This window comes from Delphinapterus leucas, chromosome 2 (genome assembly GCF_059928025.1).
Source record: "Delphinapterus leucas isolate spDelLeu-1000000601 "Yukka" chromosome 2, BTC_Dleu_Yukka2, whole genome shotgun sequence".
Classification (NCBI taxonomy): Eukaryota; Metazoa; Chordata; class Mammalia; order Artiodactyla; family Monodontidae; genus Delphinapterus; species Delphinapterus leucas.
The window spans coordinates 66,550,810-66,578,196 of NC_143130.1; the positions used below are offsets into that span (position 1 = coordinate 66,550,810).

Here is a 27,387-nt window from a genome sequence, read left to right on the forward strand (position 1 = left end):
TGACTGAATTGCTGCAATTTCATGGTGAAGCTTGATTGGCTGAGGAGTTGTTTCTTATGGATGAACAAAAAGAAAGTGGTTTCTTGAGGTGGAATCTACTCCTGGTGAAGATACTGTGAAGATTATTGAAATGACAACAGAGGATTCAGAACATTACATAAACTTAGTTGATAGAGCAGCGGCAGGATTTGAGAGGATTGACTCCAATTTTGAAAGAAGTTCTGTGGGTAAAATGCTATCAAACGGCATTGCATGCTACAGAGAAATCGTTCATGAAAGGAAGTCAATCGATGCAGCAAACCTCATTGTTGTCTTATTTTAAGAAGTTGCCATATTCACCCCAACCTTCAGAAACTACCACTGTGATCGATCAGCAGCCATCAGCATTGAGGGAAGACCCTCCACCAGCAAAAAGATTACAACTTGCTGAAAGCTTCAGTGATGGTTAGCACTTTTTTTTTAGCAATAAAGTAGTTTTTAATTGAGGTCTGTACATTTTTTAGACATAATGCTGTTGCACACTTAATAGACTATAGTATAGCGTAAACATAACTTTTATAGCAACGGGAAACCAAAAAAATCTTTGTGACTTGCTTTATTGTGATATTCACTTTATTGTGGTGGTCTGGAACCGAAAACTGCAATATCTCCAAGGTGTGTCCGTATGTGATTATACATTAGTATGGTAATAAATATATTTATTTGTAGAACATTTCAGTTGTAAGTACTAAAAAATGAAGAAACATGAATATTAGCTCTTGAGTACCACTTTCCCAGAGTCATTTTTCTAAAGTAAGTTCAGAATGTTTAATAGCTCTCTCACCATGAAATTTATAGCAGTACACAAATCAGTAATGTTTTCTCAAATGGACCCTACCTTGATAGTAGAATGTTCTTCTTTCAGAATGTACTGGTGAGGCTCTTGCTTTGAGTGAAGCTGTAACAAAGCTGGATTTTTATTTTTCAGATATACGTTTGCCTGATTCTGTCCTTCCAATCCTCTTGTCACTGAGTGATAATATATGATCCTGCTTGCTAACGTTCATAAATAGATCCCTGTGATAAAGCAAGTATAAAGAGAAAGGACACTTCTTTTTTATTCTTGAAAAATAACTTTGAGAACTTGATAAAAAAGTAAAAGCAACAATGCATATTTTTTGAAAATTAAGTTTTATTAGTTATTTCTTTTTATCTTTTTTTTACTGAACTTCTGATTTAAAGGAAACTGTATTCCGAACTCTGTTTCCTTCACCATAGTTTTCCTCTATAATTAGTCTCTTCTAACTCAGTCCAGTGAATGTCATAAGCTAGCCTATTCTGAACCACACCCTACTGATCACAGCAACTGTCTCACCACATTGTTTTTCTCTGTTAGCATGTACTTTTGAAATAACTACTTTGGGATAGGGCATAAAAAGAATATTAAATAATTTTCTTTATGAAAAATATAGTAATATCTGATGCTATATAAGTGCCAGTAATTCCTAATATGCATAGTTTTATTTTATTTTTAAAATTAGTCATTTATCCCCACATCATTATTGAGTAATCCATTTTTCTTTGCTGATTTGAAATATTTATCATCAATTTTATAGATTTTTTTTTTTGCTCTTTAAGCCTTAATTTTCTATTTTGAAAGGTAATAGTTTGTTTCCTGTCTCAGAGAATTGCTGTTCAACTCAGATGAAGTAATGCATGTCAAGCTTAACTTTGGTGAACACTATAAAAGGAAAATTTGACGATTTCCCCAAAGCCTAATATTGTGGTTCATTTTATATATATGTATACTTTTATATACAATTTTGTAGTTTATGTTTTTTTCATTTGACGTTATATTGTACATCCCTTGCCATATTTCTGCATGGTTGGCATTGCAAGTATCCTTCACTATCTAAATCTGTTTAATTCTTCAGTTTTGATAGTGGATTTGGATGTCCAGGGGGGTACTGCCTTATTTGAATTTATTTGGTTATGCAAGTGGATAGCAAATAGCATGATAGTGAAGGAAGTATCCAAAAGTGTATTCAAATATATTTGGTTCCTGAGTTTAGATTGTGAGATTTTGGATATGAGGAATTTGTATAACAAGGGATGCCTATATTATCAAAGGATATTATACTAAACCTGTTGTAGTGGGTTCTTTTGTTGACAGAGAACAGAAAAACCCAACTCAGAGTGGCTCAGGGAATAAAAAGGAATTGATTGGCACACTTAACAAGAGGTTCAGTGGTTGAGTTTATCTGAGGCACAGCTGGATTCAGTGGCTCAGTGTTGGTAAGGTTTTGCTGTGTGTTGAGTTAGTTCATTTCTTTTACTGCAGAGAGGCTTCTTCTATGCATTCAGAGAAGATGACTGCCAATAGCTCTAGATTTACATTTTTCTAGATTAGCAGCCCTAGTAGCGAAAAAAAATGCTTCTTTCCTAATAGTTACAGCAAATTTCCAATAGGGAATCTCAGTAAGCAGCCACTGTCACTAGGGGGAATGGAATAAACTGATTGGCTGGGCCTGGGTCACAACTAAGTGGGGGGTGAGATCAGTCCATTCAAACTGTGTCATATGACAAGGGAGGAGGAGGAGTTCTTCAAAGGAAAACACATTACTTTCACCAGAAGAAGGTATAGATTACTTACGGGACAGACTAAACCAATAGATGTCCGTATACCTATGCTATAGTGTGTCATACGATGACTCATTTTTTCCATCACCCTTTCTTCAGTTGAAATACTACAAGATGTTTTTTCTTTCGGCACCAAATTTGGCTTTTAGTTGGTATTGATGTACTATAGGTTAAAATTGGGCTGGGACTTCTCTGGTGGCGCAGTGGTTAAGACTCCACGCTCCAAATGCAGGGAGCCTGGGTTCGATCCCTGGTCAGGGAACTAGATCCCACATGCATGCCGCAACTAAGGAGCCTGCAAGCTGCAACTAAGGAGCACACCTGCTGCAACTAAGGAGCACGCCTGCTGCAACCAAGACCCAGCACAACCAAATAAATAAAATAAAAAAATAAATATTAAAAAAAATTGGGCTCCTATAGCCTATCTAGTGATAAAGATCAGCTAACATGTACTTTTTTTTTTTAAGTCTTTATATTGAATTTGTTACGATATTGCTTCTGTTTCACGTTTTGGTATTTTGGCCATGAGGCATGTGGGATCTTAGCTCCCCAACCAGGGATCAAACCCCCACCCCCTGCTTTGGAAGGTGAAGTCTTAACCACTGGAGCACCAGGGAAGTCCCTAACATGCACTCTTGTCACATCTTACCTGAAAAGCTGTTCCTCAACCCATCCTTTTTTTTTTTTTTTTTTTTTAATTCTTTCAGAAAAAGTGTTTTTTCTTTCTGTGAGAGTTACCTGTCTACCTTTGACCTAAATCTTATTTTGTCTTGCTTACCAAAGAACCTTGGCTCATCAGACCTTCATTTTTTTAAGTTCTCAGTTCCTTTTTCTCTGCTTGATTCTGTTTATAACCATAAAGGTGTGCTGCCAAGCCTCCTAATAAACATTTCACTCATACTTCTTCTCCTTTCTTTTATAGCAGATATGAGCAACACCTGCTAGTCTACTTGCCAATCTGTCACTTCCTGTTTAACTTCTTACAGTCCTTTTCTATTTTTTACTTTTCAGGGTCACCAGTGATATCCTGAGACCTTTGTCTCAGGTGTAAACCTATTATTACAGTATGTAAGGGCTATAAAGGGCCTTAGAGATATTTAACTCAACTTTCTTTTTCCATTTTGCTTGAAGTTATTTTGATTATACCAACTTGCTTTTGGCTAGAATTTACATGGTATATCTTCTTTTTTATTTTTTTTTTAACTTTCAGGTTCTGTATCCTCATATTATACATGTGTGTCTGTTGAAAACAGCACAGAGGTGGATTTTAAAAATCTGCCCTGGCAATCTTTGTCTTTTAACTGGAGCATTCACACTTAATACAGGTACTTATATATTTAGTATGCTTTCCATTTGCTCCATCTGTTCTAAATGCCCCCCTTGCCCTCCTTTATATTGATTATTTTTTATCATGCTGTATTTTCATTCTACTAGTTGTGAAGTTATACTTTTTCCCTATTTTTTTTAGTGGTTATCCTAGAATAGGGGTTGGCAAATGTTTTCTTTTAAGGGCCACATAATAGACATTTTTGGCTTTGTGGACTATATGGTCTCTGTCATAACTGCTCAGTTCTGCCACTGTAGTGCAAAAGCATCCATAGGTAATAGGAAACAGTATAAATTATAGAGGACTAGATGTTATCATCCAGATAGATGAGCACTGGGTTGAGACCAGAAACTGGGAGAATATTTTTATCTTTAAAGTGAGGTAGTGGAAGAGGAACTGTAAGATTGATTCAGAAAAAGAATCAACCTATCAGGAAGATTACAAGAAAAAGAATTGTCATGTGAGGGCAGTTTTAAGAATGAGAAGATGGCCACATTAGTCAAACGCTACAGTGTGGTGTGTTAAGATGAGGCTTGAGAAGAGACCCCTGGATTTGGCAACCTTATGGTAATTGGTGACGTTTTTAAAGAACATTGGCAGTAGCTTGCTATGTGGAAAGGGTGGTAAGGGAGTGGAAAGTGGATATATAGACCACTGATTCCCAAATGCTGTTCTCTGGACCAGCAACAAAAGAATTGCCTAGTTGTCCCAACCTCAGAACCATTATTGGACCTAGAAATGTATATTTTTAAAATTTCCCTAGATGATTCTGATAAACACTCACGGATTGCTGTCAAGATGTATTTAAGAGTGATTTTTTTTTTTAATTAAAAAAATTTTTTTTGGCCATGCTGCTCAGCTTGCCGGATCTTAGTTCCCCAATCAGGGATCGAACTGGGGCCCCCTGCATTGGGAACTCAGAGTCCTAACCACTGGACTGCCAGGGAATTCCCTGCGAGTGATATTTTGAGGCAACACCTTCTTTCTAAACACAAAGCAAAGACTGATAAAGTAACAAAAAGAGAAAACTGAATTGACATAAATGGGGCTCAAAAAGGTAAGCATTTCTATTTTGGAAAGAGAATAGAACACAAAGCAGTGACTGGGGCTTATGTCTGGGAGCTTGCAGGGAAAGCATCTGAGGTTTTGGCCTCTGAGATAATGTGGAAGTGTCATTGGAATTGGGCTCACTGTTGGTAACCATGGGCCAGGGTAGGTAGGGCTCCTCTATGGAAAAAGGTATTTCTGAGTTTAGCTCTGGGGCTGCCTTTTTTTTTTTTTTGGCCATGCCGTGCGGCATGCGAGATCGTAATTCCCCGACCAGGTATCGAACCTGTGTCTCCTGCATTGAGAGCACAGATTCTTAACCACTGGACTGCCAGAGAAATCCCCTGGGGCTGCCATATTATTCACCTTTATAGATCAGACTACAGTTATGCAGTGCATCTCCTGAAATAGTACACAGCACAGCCTGCATGACTGTAAGGAGTAGCTTTGCTGCTTTCTATTGCCAGAAGCCACAGTTTATACGAGGCTTTATACCTACGGATTCAGGGGAACACAAACATAGCTTTACAGCTAGAAACCTCCTAGCTTAGAGCATATTCTTACTGTTACTGCAGGACAGATCTCCTGATTTGAATAGGCCAACTGTAAGAAAAATATTTATGAGATAACTGGGGAAATCACACACTGACCAGTCGTATTCAAAAATATTAATTTTTAAAGGTGTGATTAATGGTATTGTGGCTTTGTTTAAAAAAAGTAGTAAATAGTGGGTTCTTAGTAAATGCTGGTATGAAAAACAAAAGTCTTCCATCAAAAAGTTCACCTCTAAAGCTAAGTTCTCAAACAAATTAAGTCATCTAATGCTGAGAAACATACGAAATAAAATCAACAATCAGAAGAGCAGTTCAGGCTGATGACATTAAAATATGAGTCTGAAAAATATCAGATTATATATTATTTAGGATTTTCAAGGAGGTAAGTAAGTGAGTAGTATCTCTAAAAACTATATGACATACAGAGTGGAGTAAGTCAGAAAGAAAAAAACAAATACCGTATGCTAACACATATATATGGAATCTAAGGAAAAAAAAAAAGGTCATGAAGAACCTAGGGGTAAGACGGGAAATAAGGACATAGACCTGCTAGAGAATGGACTTGAGGATATGGGGAGGGGGAAGGGTAAGCTGTGACAAAGTGAGAGAGTGGCATGGACATATATATACACTACCAAACGTAAAATAGATAGCGAGTGGGAAGCAGCTGCATAGCACAGGGAGATCAGCTCGGTGGTTTGTCACCACCTAGAGGGGTGGGATGGGGAGGGTGGGAGGGAGATGCAAGAGGGAATAGATATGGGAACATATGTATATGTATAACTGATTCACATTGTTGTAAAGCAGAAACTAACACACCATTGTAAAGCAATTATACTCCAATAAAGATGTTAAGAAAAACCCAACACTGTATAAAAATGACAGAAACCTTAGAAGTGAAAACAGTGTGATTAAAGATAACACATGGTGTTCATGAATGGGAAGTCAGTCTTTTCCAGTATTAATCTGTAAAATCATTGCAATGTCCATCAAAACGCCAAAAGGTTTTTTCATTGTAGTTGATATGCTGATCTTAAAATTTTTATAGAACATAACCGAAGTAACATTAAAGAGGAACAAATTGAGGTGTATGCCCTCCAGATATCGAAACTTATAATAGAGCAGTAATAGGTAAGACAGGCTTATTGATGGATAAATAGACTAGTGGAAAACAATACAGAGCCCAGAACAGATTGATACTTATCTGGAATTTGCCACATGACAGAGGTGGCATTATAAGCCAGTGGAGAAAGATTAGACTCTTCATTGTGATGCTGGTTCATTTGCTAATCTGAATTGACTTGAAAATAATTACAAGCCCTATCTCACAGCATATGTGAAAATAACTTCTGTATGCGTTAAAAGACCTACGTAAGAAAAGCAAAATTTAGGCCTTTTAGAAGAAAAGATAATAACTTTATATGCTTAGGATAAAGGAGAATTTTAAAAAACGATACCAGGAGATAATAGTATGTAGGTTTTAGAGCCAGACTGCCTGCTTCAAATCTCAACTTTATTACATTTGGTCAAGTTCTGTAAAATTTCTGTGTTTTCTCATTTGTAAAATGAGGATGATGATAATAAAAACAACCCTGAGGGAGGAATTGTGAGGATTAAATAATCCATGTGCAATGCTTAGAAAAATGACTAGTACAGATAAGCACATAATAAGAGTTAACTGCAATTGTTGTTAATGTTGCTTCTTAAAAAAGAAATAACCTGTAAAATATTGATAAATTTATTAAAAATAAAACTTCTCTACAACAAAAGGCAACATGAACAAAATAGAAAGATAAGCTACAGAATGGTAGGAGATATTTGTCACTCATTCAGCTGAAATTGATTAATATCCAGGATATATGAAAAATCATTCAAATTAATAAGGAAAAGACAAGTCAAAAGGGGAAAATGAATAAACAATCATAGCCCCAATGGCAAATGATAGGATAAGTGTTGCCCCTCCTTACTAGTCATGAAGGAAATACAAATTGAAGTAATGAAATACCTTTTTATATTTCTTATATTGGCACAAACTCAAGTCTGACAATACTGACTTTTGGTAAGGAGGCAGAGAAACATGAGCTCTTCCTACACCGGCTGTGAAATAGTCAGTTGGTACAACTGCTTTGGAGAGCATTTTGTTAATATCTAGTAAAGTTGAAGGTGCTTAAAACCCAGCAATTTCACTCTTAGGTCTATAGTCCAGAGAAATTCTAGCAAAGGTACATGAAGAGACATGTATGAGAATTGCAGCATTGCTTTAATAGTGTAATACTGGAAACATTTTAAGCGTTCAATGGAAGGATTTAGTGTAGTAGATTGATAAATTGTGGTTTAATTAATAGTAGATTGATAAATTGTAGTATAAGCATACAATGGGAGTTTTTGAAAAATAGACTTTATTTTTTAGGACAGTGTTAGGTTCACAGCAAAATTGAGTGGAAAGTAGAGAGATTTCCCGTACATCCCCTGCCTGCCCCCACATATGCATAGCCTCACCCATTATCAGCATCTCCCACTAGAGTGGTACATTTGTTACAGTTAATGAGCCAACATACCATGTCATATTGCTTGGCAATTAATGAACGTTACATGTATCAGCATTTATAAATAGAAAAGACAATGTTAAGTTACAGTGAGATGCAGACTATTTGGTATAGCAATTTTTTTAAAGCTTAAAAATTGGAAACAATACTATCTATAATTTATGGGGACCCACATATGTAGTGAAAATATAAAAGCATGTATGGGAATAATACCAACCTCAGGATAATGGTTACCTCTGCAGAGCAAAGGAAGGAGCTTTAATTATCTCTCTAATATTTTGTTTGTTTATAAAATAATCTGGAGTGATTACAGCAGTTTTCAAACGGTGAATTTGGGTAGTAGATTTATGGCTGCTTTTTATATGTTCTATAGTATTCTCTGCTTTTGAAAGATCATCTAGGAAAAAGGTAAACAGAGTATCTTCATTAGAGAGGACTTTGACAAAAGTAGTATAGTAGTCTGAGAGAAGCAACTGAAGGTATTTTTCTTTTTTAAAAAAGTAACAGCATCTATATGTTAAAGGATGCAATAAGTGAAAAAGTAAAGATGGATAGCATATGGGAGCTGTTTTTTTTTTTGCGGTACGCGGGCCTCTCACTGTTGTGGCCCCTCCCGCTGTGGAGCACAGGCTCCGGACGCGCAGGCCCAGTGGCCATGGCTCACGGGCCCAGCCACTCCGCGGCATGTGGGATCCTCCCGGACCGGGGCACGAACCCGTGTCCCCTGTATCGGCAGGCGGACTCTCAACCACTGTGCCACCAGGGAAGCCCTGGGAGCTGTTTTTTGATGGGGCAAGATACTGATGGAGATGCTAAGAAATGGGAAGGATCTGGAACATTTTCTCTGTAGACAGAAATGGAAGAACAGAGATGAGATGAAAATAGGAATACATTTTGAGTTGGAGAAGTCATTTAAAAGAAATCACTGTTTTCTCAGTTAGGTATAAAAGTTGAAATCATTCTTTCAGAGGTGTGATATATGTGGGGTTTGAGAAAATTGGAGGGTATGCAGAATACTTGTAAGAAATGAAATAAAGTTAGATAAAAAGGCAGCATTGAAGGAAAAGGGAAGGTTGAATAAAATTTGTAATGGTGCCTAGTTGTATAATTTTGTCAGCTTTGTTCAGCAAGCCAGGGGCAGGATCAATTTTGTTGCTCCCATTACATCTTCACCTTAAGGGAGGCAGAGTCCAGAAGTCCTTGAAAATATGTCTGTTCTATAGCAGGTTTCTCTCATTGTTTTCTTGGTTATAACTTCATCTAGTTTAATTTCTGTTTATCTGATCTCATCTTCTTACTGTTTTTAATTTCACAAATTTTTGCTCTATTGATGCACTCTTTCTCGGTTTTGCTTTAACCTTAAGAGCTTTTGGGTGTGGGGTGATAAAATTTGTGTGACTGTTCTGTCCATCTTAAGCCAGTCTTCAGTGAGGCTCTTTTCATATATAAAGAAAGAACTTGATTCTATTCCCAGGTACCTTAGAAACATTCAAGATAGTAGAGGACAAATTAATTTTTATTTTTACTCTTTGGGTTTGGAATTACTAATATAACAAAAGACTGAAAAAATTTTGGCTGTTTTGGGAAGTGTACAGATTTGGACAATAATATGAAATATTATGTGATCTCAACGAGACTGTCTTCAAGAACGGTTCTTATACTAAGAGAAGAGTTAGGATTTTTTGTCCTAAAAGGTGTAATCAACTTGATTGTTAAGCCTCTTTTTTTTGAGCTTCAGAAAGCAGTGACTGTGTAATGTGACTTCTTAATGTTTCACATCTTTTATGTTGCAGCAGTTCTTTTGCCACGAAAATGATTTGTGCAGTCTTGAACACATACTATCCATGCTGATGGGACAGGATCCAATATGAATATAAATGATGGAGGAAGACGACGCTTTGAGGATAATGAACATACATTACGTATATATCCTGGGACAATTTCAGAAGGGACAATCTACTGTCCAATTCCTGCCAGAAAAAACTCCACGGCTGCTGAGGTGATTGACTCTCTTATAAACAGACTTCATCTTGACAAAACAAAATGTTACGTTCTAGCAGAGGTAAAAGAATTTGGTGGAGAAGAATGGATACTCAATCCAACAGACTGTCCAGTTCAGCGAATGATGTTGTGGCCCCGAATGGCTCTGGAAAATCGCCTGAGTGGAGAGGACTACCGTTTTCTTCTGAGAGAAAAAAACCTTGATGGATCAATCCATTATGGTAGTCTTCAGTCATGGCTACGGGTAACAGAAGAACGTCGCAGGATGATGGAACGGGGTTTTCTTCCACAGCCTCAACAAAAAGACTTTGATGATTTATGTAGCTTACCTGATTTGAATGAGAAAACTCTCTTAGAAAACCTACGAAATCGCTTTAAGCATGAAAAAATTTACACCTATGTTGGCAGTATTCTAATAGCTATTAACCCATTCAAGTTTCTTCCTATTTATAACCCCAAATATGTCAAAATGTATGATAACCACCAGTTGGGAAAACTTGAGCCTCACATTTATGCTGTGGCTGATGTAGCTTATCATGCCATGCTTCAGCGCAAAAGGAATCAGTGCATCGTGATTTCAGGAGAGAGTGGTTCTGGGAAGACTCAAAGCACAAACTTTCTTATTCATCACCTTACTGCCCTCAGTCAGAAAGGATTTGCCAGTGGAGTGGAACAAATTATTCTTGGAGCTGGACCAGTACTTGAGGTAAGTGTGTAGAAATACTTTTCTTACTCTTAAACATATCTTTAAAAAAATTAAAATTTGTTAGATGTGAGAAAATGAAATGAAACTAAATAGAAGTATAGACATCATTTTTAGTTACCAAGGAAAACTGGAAGATAGGAAACCAAAAAAAGGCAGTGTGGAAGATTGAAAGGTGTGACAGTGGCAATATTTTTTTCAAAGGATGTCTTTGGGCCATTTCAAAGGATGCAAAGGAAAGTTGATTGGAGTCAGGTATATCCCCCTGTAAAGGGAGATAGCAGGGGCAGGACTCCTGTCTGTATTGGATTGTGGAAATAGGTAGTTGGGAAATATAGTCTTGTCAATATATTTTTATCTTTGCAGCCTTAAAATCTGTGCCTAGGATTGAAATTCTAAGGGTTCATTTTTGAAAATGCAGAGAATATGGGAAAAATTTTTTAGTTCTGTGTTTTAGAAGTAATACCATCAAGGGTAGAAAGGAAAGAGAATACACTATTTTTGTTTTAGAGCTGAAAGGAAAGGTAATATTACTTGTTTTTTGAAAGAGATTTTTGTGAGGTATAATTGCACATATTTAAAGTGTACAATTGGATAAATTTGACATATGTATTGATATATACCCATGAAACCACCACCACAGTCAAGATACTGAACATATCCATTATCCCTAAAGTGTTCTCGTATACCTTTGTAATGCCTCTTTCTCACCCTTTCTAGTCCACTCATCTATAAGAAACCACTTATTTGCTTTCTGTCACTGTAGGTTAGTCTCTACATTCTATAATTTTATATAAATGGAATCATGTAGTATGTACTGTTTTATGTTTGACTTCTCTTACTTGGTTTAATTATTTTGTGTGTGTGTCAATAATTGATTCCTTTTGCTAAGACAGTATTCCATTGTATGGATATACCACACTTTGTTTATTCATTCATCTTTTGATGGACATATACGTTGTTTCCAGTTTTTGGCTATAACACATAATGTATTCAAGTTTTTGTGTGGACATACACTGTCTTTTCTCTTGGGTAAATAGCTAGGAGTGGAATGACTGGGTCATATGATAGGTATCTTTAACTTTTTAAGAAACTGCCAAACTTATGTATAAATTATACATACTATTTTATATTCCCACCAAACAGTATATACAGTTTCAGTTATTCCATATCTCTGCTAACCCTTGATATAGTCATTCTTTCTAATTTTAGCCATTCAAATAGGTATACAATGGTATCTCATGATTTTAATTTGCATTCTGTAATAACTAATGATGTGAGCACCTTTTCATCTGTTTATTTGCGACCTATATATGTTCCCTGGTGAAGTGTCTGTCAAAATCTATTGCCCAACTTGTTATTGTTGTGTTTTGAGAGTTCTTTGTGTATGCTGGGTGCAGATCCTTTATCAGACATGTTTTGAAAATATATATACATTTTTCCCAGGTTTAACCCTCTCTTTTTTAAAATTTAAATTTTTTAATTTTTTTACTGAAGTATAGTTGATTTACAATGTTGTGTTAGTTTTGGATGTACAGCAAAATGATTCAGTTATACATATACATACATATTCTTTTTCACATTCTTTTCCATGTGGTTTATTACAGGATATTAAATATAGTTTCCTGTACTATACAGTAGTACTTTGTTGTTTATCTATTTTATATATAGTATATAGTTTGTATCTGCTAATCCCAAAGTCCTAATTTATCCCTCTTCCACTCCCTTTCCCAAACCTTTGGTAACCATAAGTTTGTTTTCTATGTCTATGAGTCTGTTTCTTAGCAGTCAAAAACTTCCAAAAAAAAAAAAAATTGCCCAGGACCAGATGACTTCACTGATGAATTCTACTAAACATTTAAAGAAGAATTAACACAAATCCTTCAAAAATTCTTCCAAGAAATAGAACAGGAGGGAGGAACACTTTCTAATTTTATAAGGCCCAAAATATTTCACTGATACCAAAATTAAACAAAGACACCACAGCAAAAGAAAATTACAGACTGATATCCCTTGAAACACAAACATTCTTAAAGAAATACTGGCAAACTTAATTCAGCAAAATATAAAAAGAAGTATACACCATGGTAAAGTAGGATTTATATTAAGGAATGAAAGTTTGGTTAAACAATACAAAAATAAATGTATTATACAATATTAATAGACTAAAGGACAAAAGCCACACCATCATCAGAATAGATACAGAAAAAGCATTTGACAAAAACAACACCCTTTCATGATTAAAAAAACAAAACAAATAAACAAAACCACACTCTCAACAAACTAGGAATAGGAAGGAACTTTCTCAATCTGATTAAAAACACCTATTAAAAATTATAAGTTAACATACTTAATGGTGAAAGACTGGAAGCTTTCTCCCTTTGATCAGAAAGAAGACACAGATGTCTGCTCTCACCATTTCTTTTTTTTTTAAAAAATATTTATTTTATTTGGGTGCACTGGGTCTTAGGTGCTGCTCGCAGGCTCCTTAGTTGCGGCTCGCCGACTCCTTAGTTGTAGCTCCTGACTCTCTGGTTGTGTCATGTGGGCTACTTAGTTGTAGCATGTGGACTTCTTAGTTGTGGCATGTGGACTCCTTAGTTGCGGCAGGAGGGCTCCTTAGTACTCCTTAGTTGCAGCTCGCCAGTTCCTTAGTTGTAGCATGTGAACTCTTAGTTGCGACATGCATGTGGGATCTAGTTCCCAGACCAGGGATCGAACCTGGGCACCCTTCATTGGTAGCATGGAGTCTTAACCACTGCATCACCACTTTTTTTTCCTTTTTTTCTCTTTCTCGCTCTCTTTTTTGGTACTGAAATATAGTTGATTTCTAATGTTGTGTTAGTTTCTTGTGTACAACAGAGTGATTCACTTATACATATATATACATATTCTTTTCCATCATAGGTTATTACAAGATATGAATATAGTTAGTTCCCTGTGCTATACAATAGGTCCTTGTTGTTTATTTATTTTATATGTAGTAGTGTGTATCTGCTAATCTCAAATTCCAAATTTATCCCTCTCCCACCCCCTTTCCTCTTTGGTAACCACAAATTTGTTCTCTGTGCCTGTGAGTCTGTTTCTGTTTTGTAAGTAAGTTTATTTGTGTCATATTTTAGATTCTACATATAAGTGGTATCACATGATATTGCTATCTTTCTCTTTCTGACTTCACTTAGTATGATAATCTCTAGGTCCATTCATGTTGTTGCAGATGGCATTATTTCATTCTTTTTTATGGCCGAGTAGTATTCCATTGTGTATATATACCACATCTTTATCCATTCTCCTGTCCATGGACATTTAGGTTGTTTCCATGTCTTGGCTATTTTAAGCGGTGCCACTATGAATATAAGGGTGCATGTATCTTTTCGAATTATTTTCTCCAGACATATGCCCAGGAGTGGGATTGGTGGATCACATGGCAACTCTGTTTTTTAGGTTTTTTTTTTAACAAACACACCTGTGGGAAAAGGTTGTTCTCAGTGAGTGATCTTCAAGTCAGGTCACAGAAAGATAGCCCTTTGAATGAGGTTTTCTAGGAAAATGCCAAATAGGTCAAATTGTGAGTTATCTGTGGGACAAGGCTTTAACTCTAACCCTAGTCTGATCTTTCCAGTGGCTTCTAGGCTAGACTGCTTTTTCTAAAAAAACCCTGTAATCGTAGGGTGTCAGTTTTCTCTTCAGTGTGGAGCTAGGGAGAGGGAATTGGTAATCAGGTAAGTTAAAATGACACCAATACCTGCTTTTCTTACAGAGATCCAGCTGTTTTCCTTAATTAAATGTTCTTCTACAAAGGATTATTCCAAGCCCTTGTTAATTTCTAGAATCATCAAAAAGTTGATGTTACTTTTGACAAATAACAGTTTTTGTTAGTCTTATTTGTTTTATGAAGGGGAGAGGAATTTCAGAGATCTTTACCATTTTCTCTGATCTCATTCTCAGTAATCTTTTCAAGAGGTCTAAGTAATAAAATGTATTTTATATATTTACTCATGTGGTTACTAATTCTGCTGTTCTCTATTCCTTACGTTGATCCATATTTGAACATGATAGCATTTTCCTTCTGCATGAAGGACTTCCTTAGTTCTTTTAGTGTGGGTTCACTTAATGATGAATATTTTCAGATTTGTATATCTGAAATTGTCTTTTATTTGCCTTTATTTTTTAATGATTTACTTTAAAAAGTAGATATTAAACTTAAAAGAAATAACTTTACAGTAAAATTCTATGAATTGTAAACATATTAATTTGTGTAACCATTTATGGGTGTAGGTACAGAGTAGTTCCACTACCCCATGAAACTCCCTCATGCTATTCCTTATCTTCATACCCTCTGCCCTCCCATACTCCCATAACTTGTGGGAACTACTTGTTTGTTCTTCATTGCTGGTTGTTATTTTTTTATTTTCAAAGTGTCATATAAATGGAATCATACAGTATGTAGTGTTTGGAGACTGGCTTCTTTTATTCAGCATTATGTCTTGAAGATTTCATTTAAGTTGTTGAATATGTGAGTTCAACAGTGGGTTCTTTCTTTTAAATTTAAATTTTATTGAGATATAACTTGAAATAAAATATAGCCATTTAAAATGTATGGTTTAGTGAATTTTGATAAATGCATATACCCTGTAACCACCATCATACAATCAAGCATAGAATATTTTCATTACCCCTTGTGTCCCTTTGTAGACATTTCCCACCCCCATCCCCATTCCCAGACAGCTTCTAATCTGCTTCTTGTTACTCTTGTTTTGACTTTTCTAGAATTTCATATTACAATATGTACTCTTGTGTATGGTTTCTTCCACTCAGCATAATGTTTAATATTTGTCAGTGTTGATGTCTGTACCAGTAGTTCCTTCTTTATTGCTAGGTAATATTTCATTGCATGGTGTATACTTTTGGTTATAACTTAGGAAACATATTTAGAAAGAATTTTTCATTCTTTCTAAAATAGTACTGTCATTCTGTTTTAAGGAGATATAATAAAGTGTAGTACATTATGTAATGAAACTTTATTTCCTTTATACTGTTCTAGAATTTTAATTTTTGATGTAATTATTCTTTTCCTAGCCCATTGCTATTTCAGTTAAGCAAGATTTAAAAAATACATATGTATAAATATATCAAGAATATTTGCTGGCTCTGGAATGTGAAAGTGAAATCTGATTTGTAATGAGCAATAAATTTTTTTTTTTTTTTTTTTTTTTGCGGGGCCTCTCACTGCTGTGGCCTCTCCCGTTGCGGAGCACAGGCTCCAGACGCGCGGGCTCAGCGGCCATGGCTCACGGGCCCAGCCGCTCCGCGGCATGTGGGATCCTCCCGGACCGGGGCACAAACCCGCATCCCCTGCATCGGCAGGCGGACTCTCAACTACTGCGCCACCAGGGAAGCCCAGCAATAAAGTTTTAAAATTAAGATTTATTTTACTGAATAGCATAAAATGCTGTCTACTTGGTTTCATTTCAAATGTTAGTTGCTTTCTTTTACTTTACCTGAACTATGAAAGTGAATTGCTTTTCTACTATCTCTTTAACATTATTTTATCTTTGAGCTGATCTAAGCAGGATTTTCCATTTTTAAAAAATAAAATTAATGAGAACTCTTTATTTTGACAGGCCTTTGGAAATGCAAAGACAGCTCATAATAACAATTCAAGTCGTTTTGGCAAGTTTATTCAAGTAAATTACCAAGAAACAGGCACTGTACTTGGGTAAGTAGCAGTAGCAGGCTTTGGAGCGTGTTTATATTTTTGCCATTGCCCCTTGATAAACCATAGGTTGTTCATTTGCTTTTTAATGAGAATAGTGACATTAGTGTTTATATTAAATTTTTTTCTTCTCAATTATTTCTTTCTTTTGGAAAAGTTCAAACCTGAGAAAAGTTCTAAGAATAGTGTAACCCCCATATACCCTTAACTTAGATTTATAAGTTTTTAACAATTATATGCATTTGCTTTATCATTCTATATTATTTCTACATTCATTTTTAAAATATTGTTTTTGAGTAAGTTGGGCAGGTAACTTGACCCCCTAATTACTGTATTTCCTAAAGCAACCACAATGACATTTTCCTACTTAATACTATTTTTTAAAAAATATCTTTATTGGAGTATAATTGCTTTACAATGTTGTGTTAGTTTCTGCTGTACAACAAACTGAATCAGCTATATGTATACATATATCCCCATATCCCCTCCCTCTTGAGCCCTAATACTATTTTATACTTAAGATATTTAATTTTGTCATAATAATAATTCTTATTATACAGTCTGTGATCAGAGTCCTCTGGTTGTGCCAGCAATATTCTTTATAACTTTTAAAAAATTAATAGACTATTTTTAGAACAGTTTTAGGTTTATGACACAAATGAATAGAAAGTACAGAGAGTTCCCATATACCTCTTCACCCTGTCCCCCAGTTTCCCCTCTTAATAATATCTTGCATTAGTGTGTTCCATTTGTGTTGTACCTTGAATGGGCTTTGACAGATGTATAAAGGTATGTATTCACCCTGACAATATTATATGGAATAGTTTCACTGCCCTAAAAATCCCTGTGCTCCACCTGTTCATCCCTTCCCACCCACTAACCTTTGGCAACCACTGACCTTTTCACTGTCTTAATAGGTTTGCATTTTCCAGAATGTCACATGGTTGGAATTATATAGTATATAGCCTTTACAGATTGGATTCTTTGCTCCTTAGCAATAGGTATTGAAGGATCTTTCATGTCTTTCATGGCTTGGTTTTATTGGACTAATAAATTTTTGGATAATTGACATCTTTATGCTTTTTAGAAGTGTTTTTAGTTTCTTTATGTTTCTTGTTGAGTTTATTCCTAAGTATCTTATTTTATTTTTAATGTTGTTATTAAAGTGTGATTTTTCTCTTGCATTATATCTTATAAAATTGCACATTATTTGTATATGTGAAGGCTACTGATTTTTATACTAATTTTATATCTTGTTATCTTACTGAATTATTTTATTGTTTATATTAGTTTTACTGTTGTTTCTCTTAACATTTCTAGGTGTATTATCATATCTGCATAAATAAATACTTTAAATTTTTTTCCTGTTCCTTATATCTCTGATTATTTTCTATCTTGTCTGATTACATACTCCTGTACTGTGATAATATTGTTTTAGACCTTTGTGTGAATGCCTTTAATTTTCTTCACTAAGTAAAATACTGGCTTTAGGACATTTTATTGTGTTAATGAATTAAACATTGATTTTAATTTTCTTTGAGTGTTTTTGTCAGTAATGGCTATTGTATTTTATCAAAGGCCTTTTTGGCATCTATGGAAATTAGCTTGATCTTCATTTTGGGATCTATTAATGTTATTGTTATTTTGCATTTCTGGGGAAAAAATATCTGACTTGGTCAATACAAAGACACGAACACCCACAGACGTACACACACAGACATATTTATACACATACATATGTAAACTGGTTGTTGTGTTCTGCTTGCTAGTTTTTATTTATGATTTTTGTATCCATATTAATAAGTGCTATGTACTCACCCTCTATGCGAGTTCTTCCTTACGTCCTTTTTCCTTCTTGGATTGAATCTTATGTGTCTCTCTTGGTACATCCATAATATTCTGGTCATTGCTGTAAAATAAACCCTATCAACTCAGCATGATAGCTGCTAGTTTACCTGTTTTCTCCACTAGTTTGTAAGCCCCTTGAGGACAGGTAGTATATCCCTTATTTCTGTATTTGAACAGTGCTTAGCACAGTGCCCAGTTAATTAATACTTACTGAGTGAATTGGTAAATAATAAACTTATTTACCAGAATTTATTCCAGAATGTGGCAACAGCATGGATATATAAAAAAAGTATATCTTTGAGCCTTATTTAGTAGTCTGGTCAAACTATAATATCTGAAAGGATGTCCAGTGGTATTGAGCCTAGAAAGAAAGTAAAGTCTTTATCACGGGAGGGTCTTATGTGCCATGTTTTGAACTTCTGACTTTATTTTGCTTTATTGAAAGAAAAACAAAAGACTTAGGAGTTTATGAACTTAATGTGGATGACGCTAACAGTGTCCATAACACAATTATAGTGGTAAATGTACTCTGGAAGGCAGCTGTGCTCACCACTACACCACCAACACCAGTGCTACATGTACTCTGGATAGTATTCTTTATACTTTTGCATCTTCTCTGATAAAATATTTGTCTACTTTATATTAAGCTTTATTATTTATATCAATCAATTTTATTTTTCTTCTAGTGCCTATGTTGAAAAGTATCTACTGGAGAAGTCCAGACTCGTTTATCAAGAGCATAATGAACGGTACATATTTTAATTTGTGTAATTAGATCGAGTTAACATTTGTATCATGTAGATTGAGTTTTCAGATCTTTTTATATTATGATCTTTAACTCAGTTTATACCATGTATAACTTTATATATAATTGCTGTTTCTCTCCTGGGCAGAATACTGTACTTTTTAAGAAGCTTCTAGGAGGTCTTTTTTTTAATGGGTATATAGAAATGTTGTCCTTTCTAAATTCTAGGCAAACTATCAGAACAGGAAAATAGTGGTATCTCAGGTGGTATCGTTTTGTGAGCGTTTTGCCTTTGGACCTTTTGTCATGTCTTGATGTTCTTTCTCTAATTTGAGAAAAGTTTTTAATAAAGCTCTTAATTTCATTGTAATCTTTGAGGTATATGGAATTTCAGAGATGACATATATGTAACTTTCTTTAGATGAGGAAGCCAAATACCAGAGAGGTAAGTGATTTGCTTCATGTTATAATGAGACAAAATGAAGAGCCAGAGTTTGAAGTTAAACAAACCTGTATTCAAATATTGGATATGCTTTTGGCATATCACCTAACTTCTCTGCTTCTTATATACTTTTTCTCATTTTGCAGATGGAAAACTATCCTAAAGTTGTTTAGAGGATTAAATGAAATAACGTTTATAAAATGCTCAGTGTAGTCCTTATATATAATAAAATTTCATTAAACATTATCATAATTAATTACCTGTAAGCTTAGGACTAGAACTCAGACTTCTCTGTTAATTTTTTTGTGGCTAGCTGATGAGGAAATCTGAATTAGAGATGTTTCAGAGTGAAGGGAAGAGAGTTTGGGGAAGAGAATAGCCTCCTAAAGACTTGTAGAGCTAACAGATACGGCTATTAGAAGGTTATTAGTAACTTTTTCTAACACATTTTAATAGAGTGGTAGTGATATAAGCCTGATTTCCTTGGTTTTGAAGAATCAATGGCAGGAGAAGATCCAGAGCTTATATAAACTGATTCTCTGTTATCTTGCTAGATTTGATTTGTAGATGTATGTATAGTACTTATTACATGTTGCTGGATTTGGCTTGCTAGTATTTTTCTTTTAACATTTTTATTGGAGTATAGTTGCTTTACAATGGTGTGTTAGCTTCTGCTATATAACAAAGTGAATCAGTTATACATATACATATATCCCCATATCTCTTCCCTCTTGTGTCTGCCTCCCTCCCACCCTCCCTATCCCACCCTTCTAGCTAGTCACAAAGCACTGAGCTGATCTCCCTGTGCTATGCGACTGCTTCCCACTAGCTATCTGTTTTACATTTGGTAGTGTATATATGTCCATATATGAAATCATGTGATTTTTCTCCTTCAATTTGTTAATATGGTGTATCACATTGATTGATTTGCATATATTGAAGAATCCTTGCATTCCTGGGATAAACCCCACTTGATCATGGTGTATGATCCTTTTAACGTGCTGTTGGATTCTGTTTGCTAGTGTTTTGTTGAGGATTTTTGCATGTATGTTCATCAGTGATATTGGTCTGTAGTTTTCTTTTTTTTGTGACATCTTTGTCTGGTTTTGGTATCAGGGTGATGGTGGCCTCATAGAATGAGTTTGGGAGTGTTCCTTCCTCTGCTATATTTTGGAAGAGTTTGAGAAGGATGGGTGTTAGCTCTTCTCTAAATGTTTGAAAACGCCTGTGAAGCCGTCTGGTCCTGGGCTTTTGTTTGTTGGAAGATTTTTTTTTTTTTTTTTTTTTTTGCGGTACGCGGGCCTCTCACTGTTGTGGCCTCTCCTGTTGCGGAGCACAGGCTCCGGATGCTCAGGCTCAGCGGCCATGGCTCACGGGCCCAGCCGCTCCACGGCATGTGGGATCTTCCCAGACTGGGGCACGAACCCGTGTCCCCTGCATCGGCAGGCGGACTCTCAACCACTGCGCCACCAGGGAAGCCCCTGTTGGAAGATTTTTAATCACAGTTTCAATTTCAGTGCTTGTGATCGGTCTGTTTATATTTTCTATTTCTTCCTGGTTCAGTCTCAGAAGGCTGTGCGTTTCTAAGAATTTGTCCATTTCTTCCAGGTTGTCCATTTTATTGCCGTATAGTTGCTTGTAGTAATCTCTCATGATTGTTTGTACTTCTGCAGTGTCAGTTGTTACTTCTCCTTTTTCATTTCTAATTCTATTGATTTGAGTCTTCTCCCTTTTTTTCTTGATGAGTCTGGCTAATGGTTTATCAATTTTGTTTATCTTCTCAAAGAACCAGCTTTTAGTTTTATTGATCTTTGCTATCGTTTCCTTCATTTCTTTTTCATATATTTCTGATCTGATCTTTATGATTTCTTTCCTTCTGCTAACTTTGGGGATTTTTTGTTCTTCTTTCTCTAATTGCTTTAGGGGTAAGGTTAGGTTGTTTATTTGAGATTTTTCTTGTTTCTTGAGGTAGGATTGTATTGCTATAAACTTCCCTCTTAGAACTGCTTTTGCTGCATCCTGTAGGTTTTTGGCCGTCGTGTTTTCATTGTCATTTGTTTGTAGGTATTTTTTGATTTCCTCTTTGATTTCTTCAGTAATCCATTGGTTATTTAGTAGCATATTGTTTAGCCTCCATGTGTTTGTATTTTTTACAGTTTATTTTCCTGTAATTGATATCTAGTCTCATAGCATAGTGGTCGGAGAAGATACTTGATATGGTTTCAATTTTCTTAAATTTACCAAGGCTTGATTTGTGACCCAGGATATGATGTATTCTGGAGAATGTTCCATGAGCATTTGAGAAGAAAGTATATTCTGTTGTTTTTGGTTGGAATGTCCTATAAATATCAATTAAGTCCATCTTGTTTAATGTATCATTTAAAGCTTGTGTTTCCTTATTTATTTTCATTTTGGTTGATCTGTCCATTGGTGAAAGTGGGGTGTTAAAAGTCCCCTACTACGATTGTGTTACTGTAAATTTCCCCTTTTGTGTCTGTTAGCATTTGCCTTAAGTATTGAGGCTCTCCTATGTTGGGTGCATAAATATTCACAATTTTTATATCTTCTTCTTGGATTGTTCCATTGATCATTATGTAGTGTCCTTCTTTGTCTCTTGTAATAGTCTTTACTTTAAAGTCTATTTTGTCTGATATGAGAATTGCTACTCCAGCTTTCTTTTGATTTCCATTTGCATGGAATGTCTTTTTCCATCCCCTCACTTTCAGTCTGTATGTGTCCCTAGGTCTGAAGTAGGCCTCTTATAGACAGCATATATACGGGTCTTGTTTTTGTATCCATTCAGCCAGTGTATGTCTTTTGGTTGGACCATTTAATCCGTTTACATTTAGGGTAGTTATCGATATATATGTTCCTATTACCATTTTCTTAGTTGTTTTGGATTTGTTATTGTAGGTCTTTTCCTTCCCTTGTGTTTCCTGCCTAGAGAAGTTCCTTTAGCATTTGTTGTAAAGCTGGTTTGGTGGTGCTGAATTCTCTTAGCTTTTGCTTGTCTGTAAAGGTTTAAATTTCTCCATCAAATCTGAATGAGATCCTTGCTGGGTAGAGTAATCTTGGTTGTAGGTTTTTCCCTTTCATTACTTTAAATGTGTCCTGCCACTCCCTTCTGGCTTGCAGAGCTTCTGCTGAAAGATCAGCTGTTAAACTTATGGGGATTCCCTTGTATGTTATTTGTTGCTTTTCCCTTGCTGCTTTTAATAACTTTTCTTTGTATTTAATTTTTGATAGTGAGATTAATATGTTTCTTGGCATCTTTCTCCTTGGATTTATCCTGTATGGGACTCCCTGTGCTTCCTGGACTTGATTATTTCCTTTCCCATATTATGGAAGTTTTGAACTATAATCTCTTCAGATATTTTCTCAGTCCCTTTCTTTTTCTCTTCTTCTTCTGGGACCCCTGTAATTCGAATGTTGGTGCGTTTAATGTTGTTCCAGAGGTATCTGAACTGGTCCTCAATTCATTTCATTCTTTTTTCTTTATTCTGCTCTGTGGTAGTTATTTCCACTATTTTATCTTCCATGTCACTTATCTCTTCTTCTGCCTCAGTTGTTCTGCTATTGATTCCTTCTAGAGAATTTTTAATTTCATTTTTTGTGTTGTTCTTCATTGTTTGTTTGTTCTTTAGTTCTTCTAGGTCCTTGTTAAATGTTTCTTATATTTTCTCCATTCTATTTCCAAGATTTTGGTCATCTTTACTATCATTACTCTGAATTCTTTTTCTGGTAGACTGCCTATTTCCTCTTCATTTGTTTGGTCTGGTGGGTTTTTACCTTGCTCCTTCATCTGCTGCATATTTCTCTGTCTTCTCATTTTGCTTCACTTAGTGTATTTGGCGTCTCCTTTTCGCAGGCTGCAGGTTCGTAGTTCCCATTGTTTTTGGTGTCTGCCCCCACTGGGTAAGGTTGGTTCAGTGGCTTGTGTAGACTTCCTGGTAGAGGGGACTGGTGCCCGTGTCCTGGTGGCTGGAGCTGAGTTTTGTCTTTCTGGTGGGCAGGGCCACATCCGCTGGTGTGTTTTGGGGTGTCTGTGAACTCATTATGATTTTAGGCAGCCTCTTTGCTAATAGTGGGGTTGTGTTCCTGTCTTGCTTGTTGTTTGGCATGGGGTGTCCAGCACTGTAGCTTGCTGGTCGTTGAGTGGAGCTGGGTCTTAGCATTGAGACGGAGATCTCTGGGAGAGCTCTCGCCGATTGATATTATGTGGGGCCAGGAGGTCTCTGGTGATCCAATGTCCTGAACTCGGAACTCGGCTCTCCCACCTCTGAGGCCCAGGCCTGACACCCAGCCAGAGCACCAAGACCCTGTTAGCCACACGGCTCAGAAGAAAAGGGAGAAAAAAAAGAAAGAAAGAAAAAATAAAATAAAGTTATTAAAATAAAAAAATTTTTTTAAATTATTAAAATAAAAAAGTAATAAAAAGAAAAGCAGAGAGCAACCAAACCAGTAAACAAATCCACCAATGATAACAAGCAGTAAAAGCTAAACTAAGATAAACATGTACATCAGAAACTAGTCAGTTGTGTACAGCAAACCCCCCCAGGTCTACAGTTGCTCCCAAAGTCCACTGCCTGAATTTTGGGATGATTCATTGTCTATTCAGGTATTCCACAGATGCAGGGTACATCAGGTTGATTATGGAGATTTAATCTGCTGCTCTTGAGGCTGCATGGAGAAATTTCCCTTTCTCTTTGTTCGCACACCTCCCGGGGTTCAGCTTTGGATTTGGCCCCGCCTCTGTGTGTGGGTTCCCCTCTGACGTCCGTTCTTCGTCCAGATGAGGGGCGGTTAAAGTAGCGACTGATTAGGGGGCTGTTGCTCACTCAGACTGGGGGGAGGGAGGTGTATGGAACGTTGGGTGAGGTTGAGGTGGCAGAGGCTGGCGTGACGTTGCAACAGCCTGAGGCATGCCGTGTGTTTTCCTGGATAAGTTGTCCTTGGATCACAGGACCCTGGCAGTGGCGGGCTGCACAGGCTCCCAGGAGGGGAGGTGTGGATAGTGACCTGTACTTGCACACAGGCTTCTTGGTGGCTGCAGCAGCAGCCTTAGCGTTTCATGCCCGTCTTCTGGGGTTCGCACTGATAACCGCAGCTTGTGCCTGTCTCTGAAGCTCGTTTAGGTGGTGCTCTGAATCCCCTCTCCTCTCACACCCTGAAACAATGGTCTCTTGCCTCTTAGGCAGGTCCAGAGTTTTTCCCGGACTCCCTCCCGGCTAGCTGTGGCGCACTTGCCCCCTTCACGCTGTGTTCACACAGGCAACCCCAGTCCTCTCCCTGGGATCTGACCTCCGAAGCCCAAGCCTCAGCTCCCAGCCCCGCCCGACCCGTTAGGTGAGCAGACAAGCCTCTCAGGCTGGTGAGTGCTGGTCGGCACCAATCCTCTGTGCGGGAATCTCTCAGCTTTGCCCTCTGCACCCCTATTGCTGTGCTCTCCTCCTTGGCTCCGAAGCTTCCCCCTCCCCACCCCCTGGTTCCACCAGTGAAGGGGCTTCGTATTGTGTGGAAACCTTTCCTCCTTCGTGACTCCCTCCCAGAGGCACAGGTTCTGTCCCTATTCTTTTGTCTCTGTTTTCTCTTTTTTCTTTTGCCCTACCCAGGTACGTGGGGGGTTTCTTGCCTTTTGGGAAGTCTGAGTTCTTCTGCCAGCATTCAGTAGGTGGTCTGTAGGAGTTGTTCCACATTAGATGTATTTTTGATGTATTTGTGGGGAGGAAGGTGATCTCCACATCTTACTGCTCCGCCATCTTGAAGGTCCTCTCTGCTATTTCTTTCTTTCTTTTTTTTTTTTTGCGGTTCATGGGCCTCTCACTGTTGTGGCCTCTCCCGTTGCGGAGCACAGGCTCCGGACACACAGGCTCAGCGGCCATGGCTCACGGGCCCAGCTGCTCCGCAGCATGTGGGATCTTCCCAGACCGGGGCACGAACCCATGTCGCCTGCATCGGCAGGCGGACTCTCAACGACTGCGCCACCAGGGAAGCCCTGCTATTTATTTCTTAATGCTTAATTGAATCTCCTCTAGTTTCCTTTCATTTCAGTGAGAAAAACTCCCTGTAGCATTTTTTATGGGGCCCATCTGTTAGCTCTGAAGTATATTAATTTTTGTTTATCTGGGAATATCCTAATTTCTCCTTTATTTTTGAAGGATAGTTTTGCTGAATATATAATTCTTGATTTTTTTTTCTTTTAGTACTTTGAATCTGTTTCCTTTCCATGGTTCCTGATGAGAAATCATTTGGTAATCTTATATTATGATCCCTTGATGAGGCATTTCTCTCATGGTGCTTTGAAAATTTTTTCGTTGTCTTTAAACAGTTTTAATTTGTCTAGGTGTGGATCTCTTTGAGTTTTTCCCTCCTGGAGTTCATTGAGTTTCTTGGATGTACAGATAGATATTTTTCATCAAATTTGGGGAGTTTCTGGTCATGTTTTTCAAATATTCTTTCTGCTCTTTCTTCTCTTTTTGGGGCTCCCATTGTGCATATTTTGGTGTTCTGTATTGTGCATGTGTTGGTGTCTGCTTAATAGTGTCCCACAGATCTCTGAGGTTGATAATTTTTCTTCATTCATGGTTGTTTCTCTTCCTCAGACTAACTAGCCTTAACTGACCTTTCTTCAAGTCCACTGATTCCTTCTTCTGCTTGCAAATCTGCTTTTGAGCTCCTCTAGAGAGTTTTTCATTTTAGTTATTATACTTTTCAACTCCAAAATTTCTTTTCTGATTATTTTATAAGTTCTGTATACTTATTGAGAGCTTCTATTTGATGAGACAGCATTCTCATACTTTAGTTCTTTAAACATGGTTTCCTTCAGTTCTTTGAATGTATTTAAAACAGCTGATTAAAAGCCTTATCTAGTAAGTCTAATGTCAAGACCTCCCCAGGAACAGTTATTATTGAATGTTTTTTCTCCTTTGTATGTGGTATACTTTCTTTGTTTGTTTGTTTTAAATAAATAAATAAGTTTATTTATTTATTTCTGGCTCCATTGGGTCTTCATTGCTGCGTGCGGGCTTTCTCTAGTTGCGGCCAGCGGGGGCTACTCTTCGTTGCAGTGTGCGGGCTTCTCATTACAGTGGCTTCTCTTGTTGTGGAGCATGAGCTCTAGGCACCCGGGCTTCAGTAGTTTTGGCACACGGGCTTCAGTAGTTGTGGCTCGCAGGCTCTAGAGTGCAGGCTCAGTAGTTGTGGTGCATGGGCTTAGTTGCTGCGTGGCATGTGGGATCTTTCCGGCCCAGGGTTTGAACCAGTGTCCCCTGCATTAGCAGGTGGATGCCTAACCACTGCGTCACCAGGGAAGCCTGTATGTGCTATACTTTCTGATTTCCTTGCGTGACTTGTAAATTTTTGTTGAAAATTGGACGTTTTAAGTAATAATTGGACATTTAAAATAATCATGTGGCAGCTCTAGAAAATGAGTTCCTCCCCTTCCAGCCTTTGTGGTTGTTACTTTTGTTCCTTGTGTTTGTTTTGTGAATTTTCTGAGCTAATTTGAAGTCTTTGAAAAGTCTTTTTCAAGTGTAGCTATTGAAGTATCTGCTTGTTTAGATTTAATGATTGAGCAGAGTGTTCCTCAAATGGTTGGAAACAGTAAGTCTCCCAGACTTTGCCTCAGGGCTCTCTATGGGTATTGGGCCATGACATTTAACACCTAGGTAGGCATTTTGTAATTCTGCCTTAGCCTTTACTTCCTCCTTGTGCAGACCTTCCGGGTTAGTGATAGGTGAGAGGTTAGTGTCTCCTCTTGTCTTTGCTGAGTGGACATGCAACCCTGGGCATGGGCACAGGCTATGCATGCACATGGCCTTTTAGATTCCCAGGAACGTA

General features: G+C 37.0%; 1 protein-coding gene across 8 annotated transcripts in view; it reads left to right on the forward strand.

Moving 5' to 3' along the window:
• Positions 1-27,387, forward strand: part of MYO9A (myosin IXA) — a 269,595-nt gene that overhangs the window by 36,804 nt on the left and 205,404 nt on the right. For 7 of the 8 annotated variants that reach the window (XM_022579925.3, XM_022579928.3, XM_022579929.3 and 4 more), the window contains exons 2-4: positions 9,887-10,800; positions 16,422-16,516; positions 19,048-19,110. In XM_022579925.3, the coding sequence (XP_022435633.1) occupies positions 9,961-10,800; positions 16,422-16,516; positions 19,048-19,110 (998 nt within the window). In that variant the 5' untranslated portion in view covers positions 9,887-9,960. The remainder of the gene's footprint in view (positions 1-9,886; positions 10,801-16,421; positions 16,517-19,047; positions 19,111-27,387) is intronic. The other variant, XM_089904101.1, reaches the window with a different exon arrangement.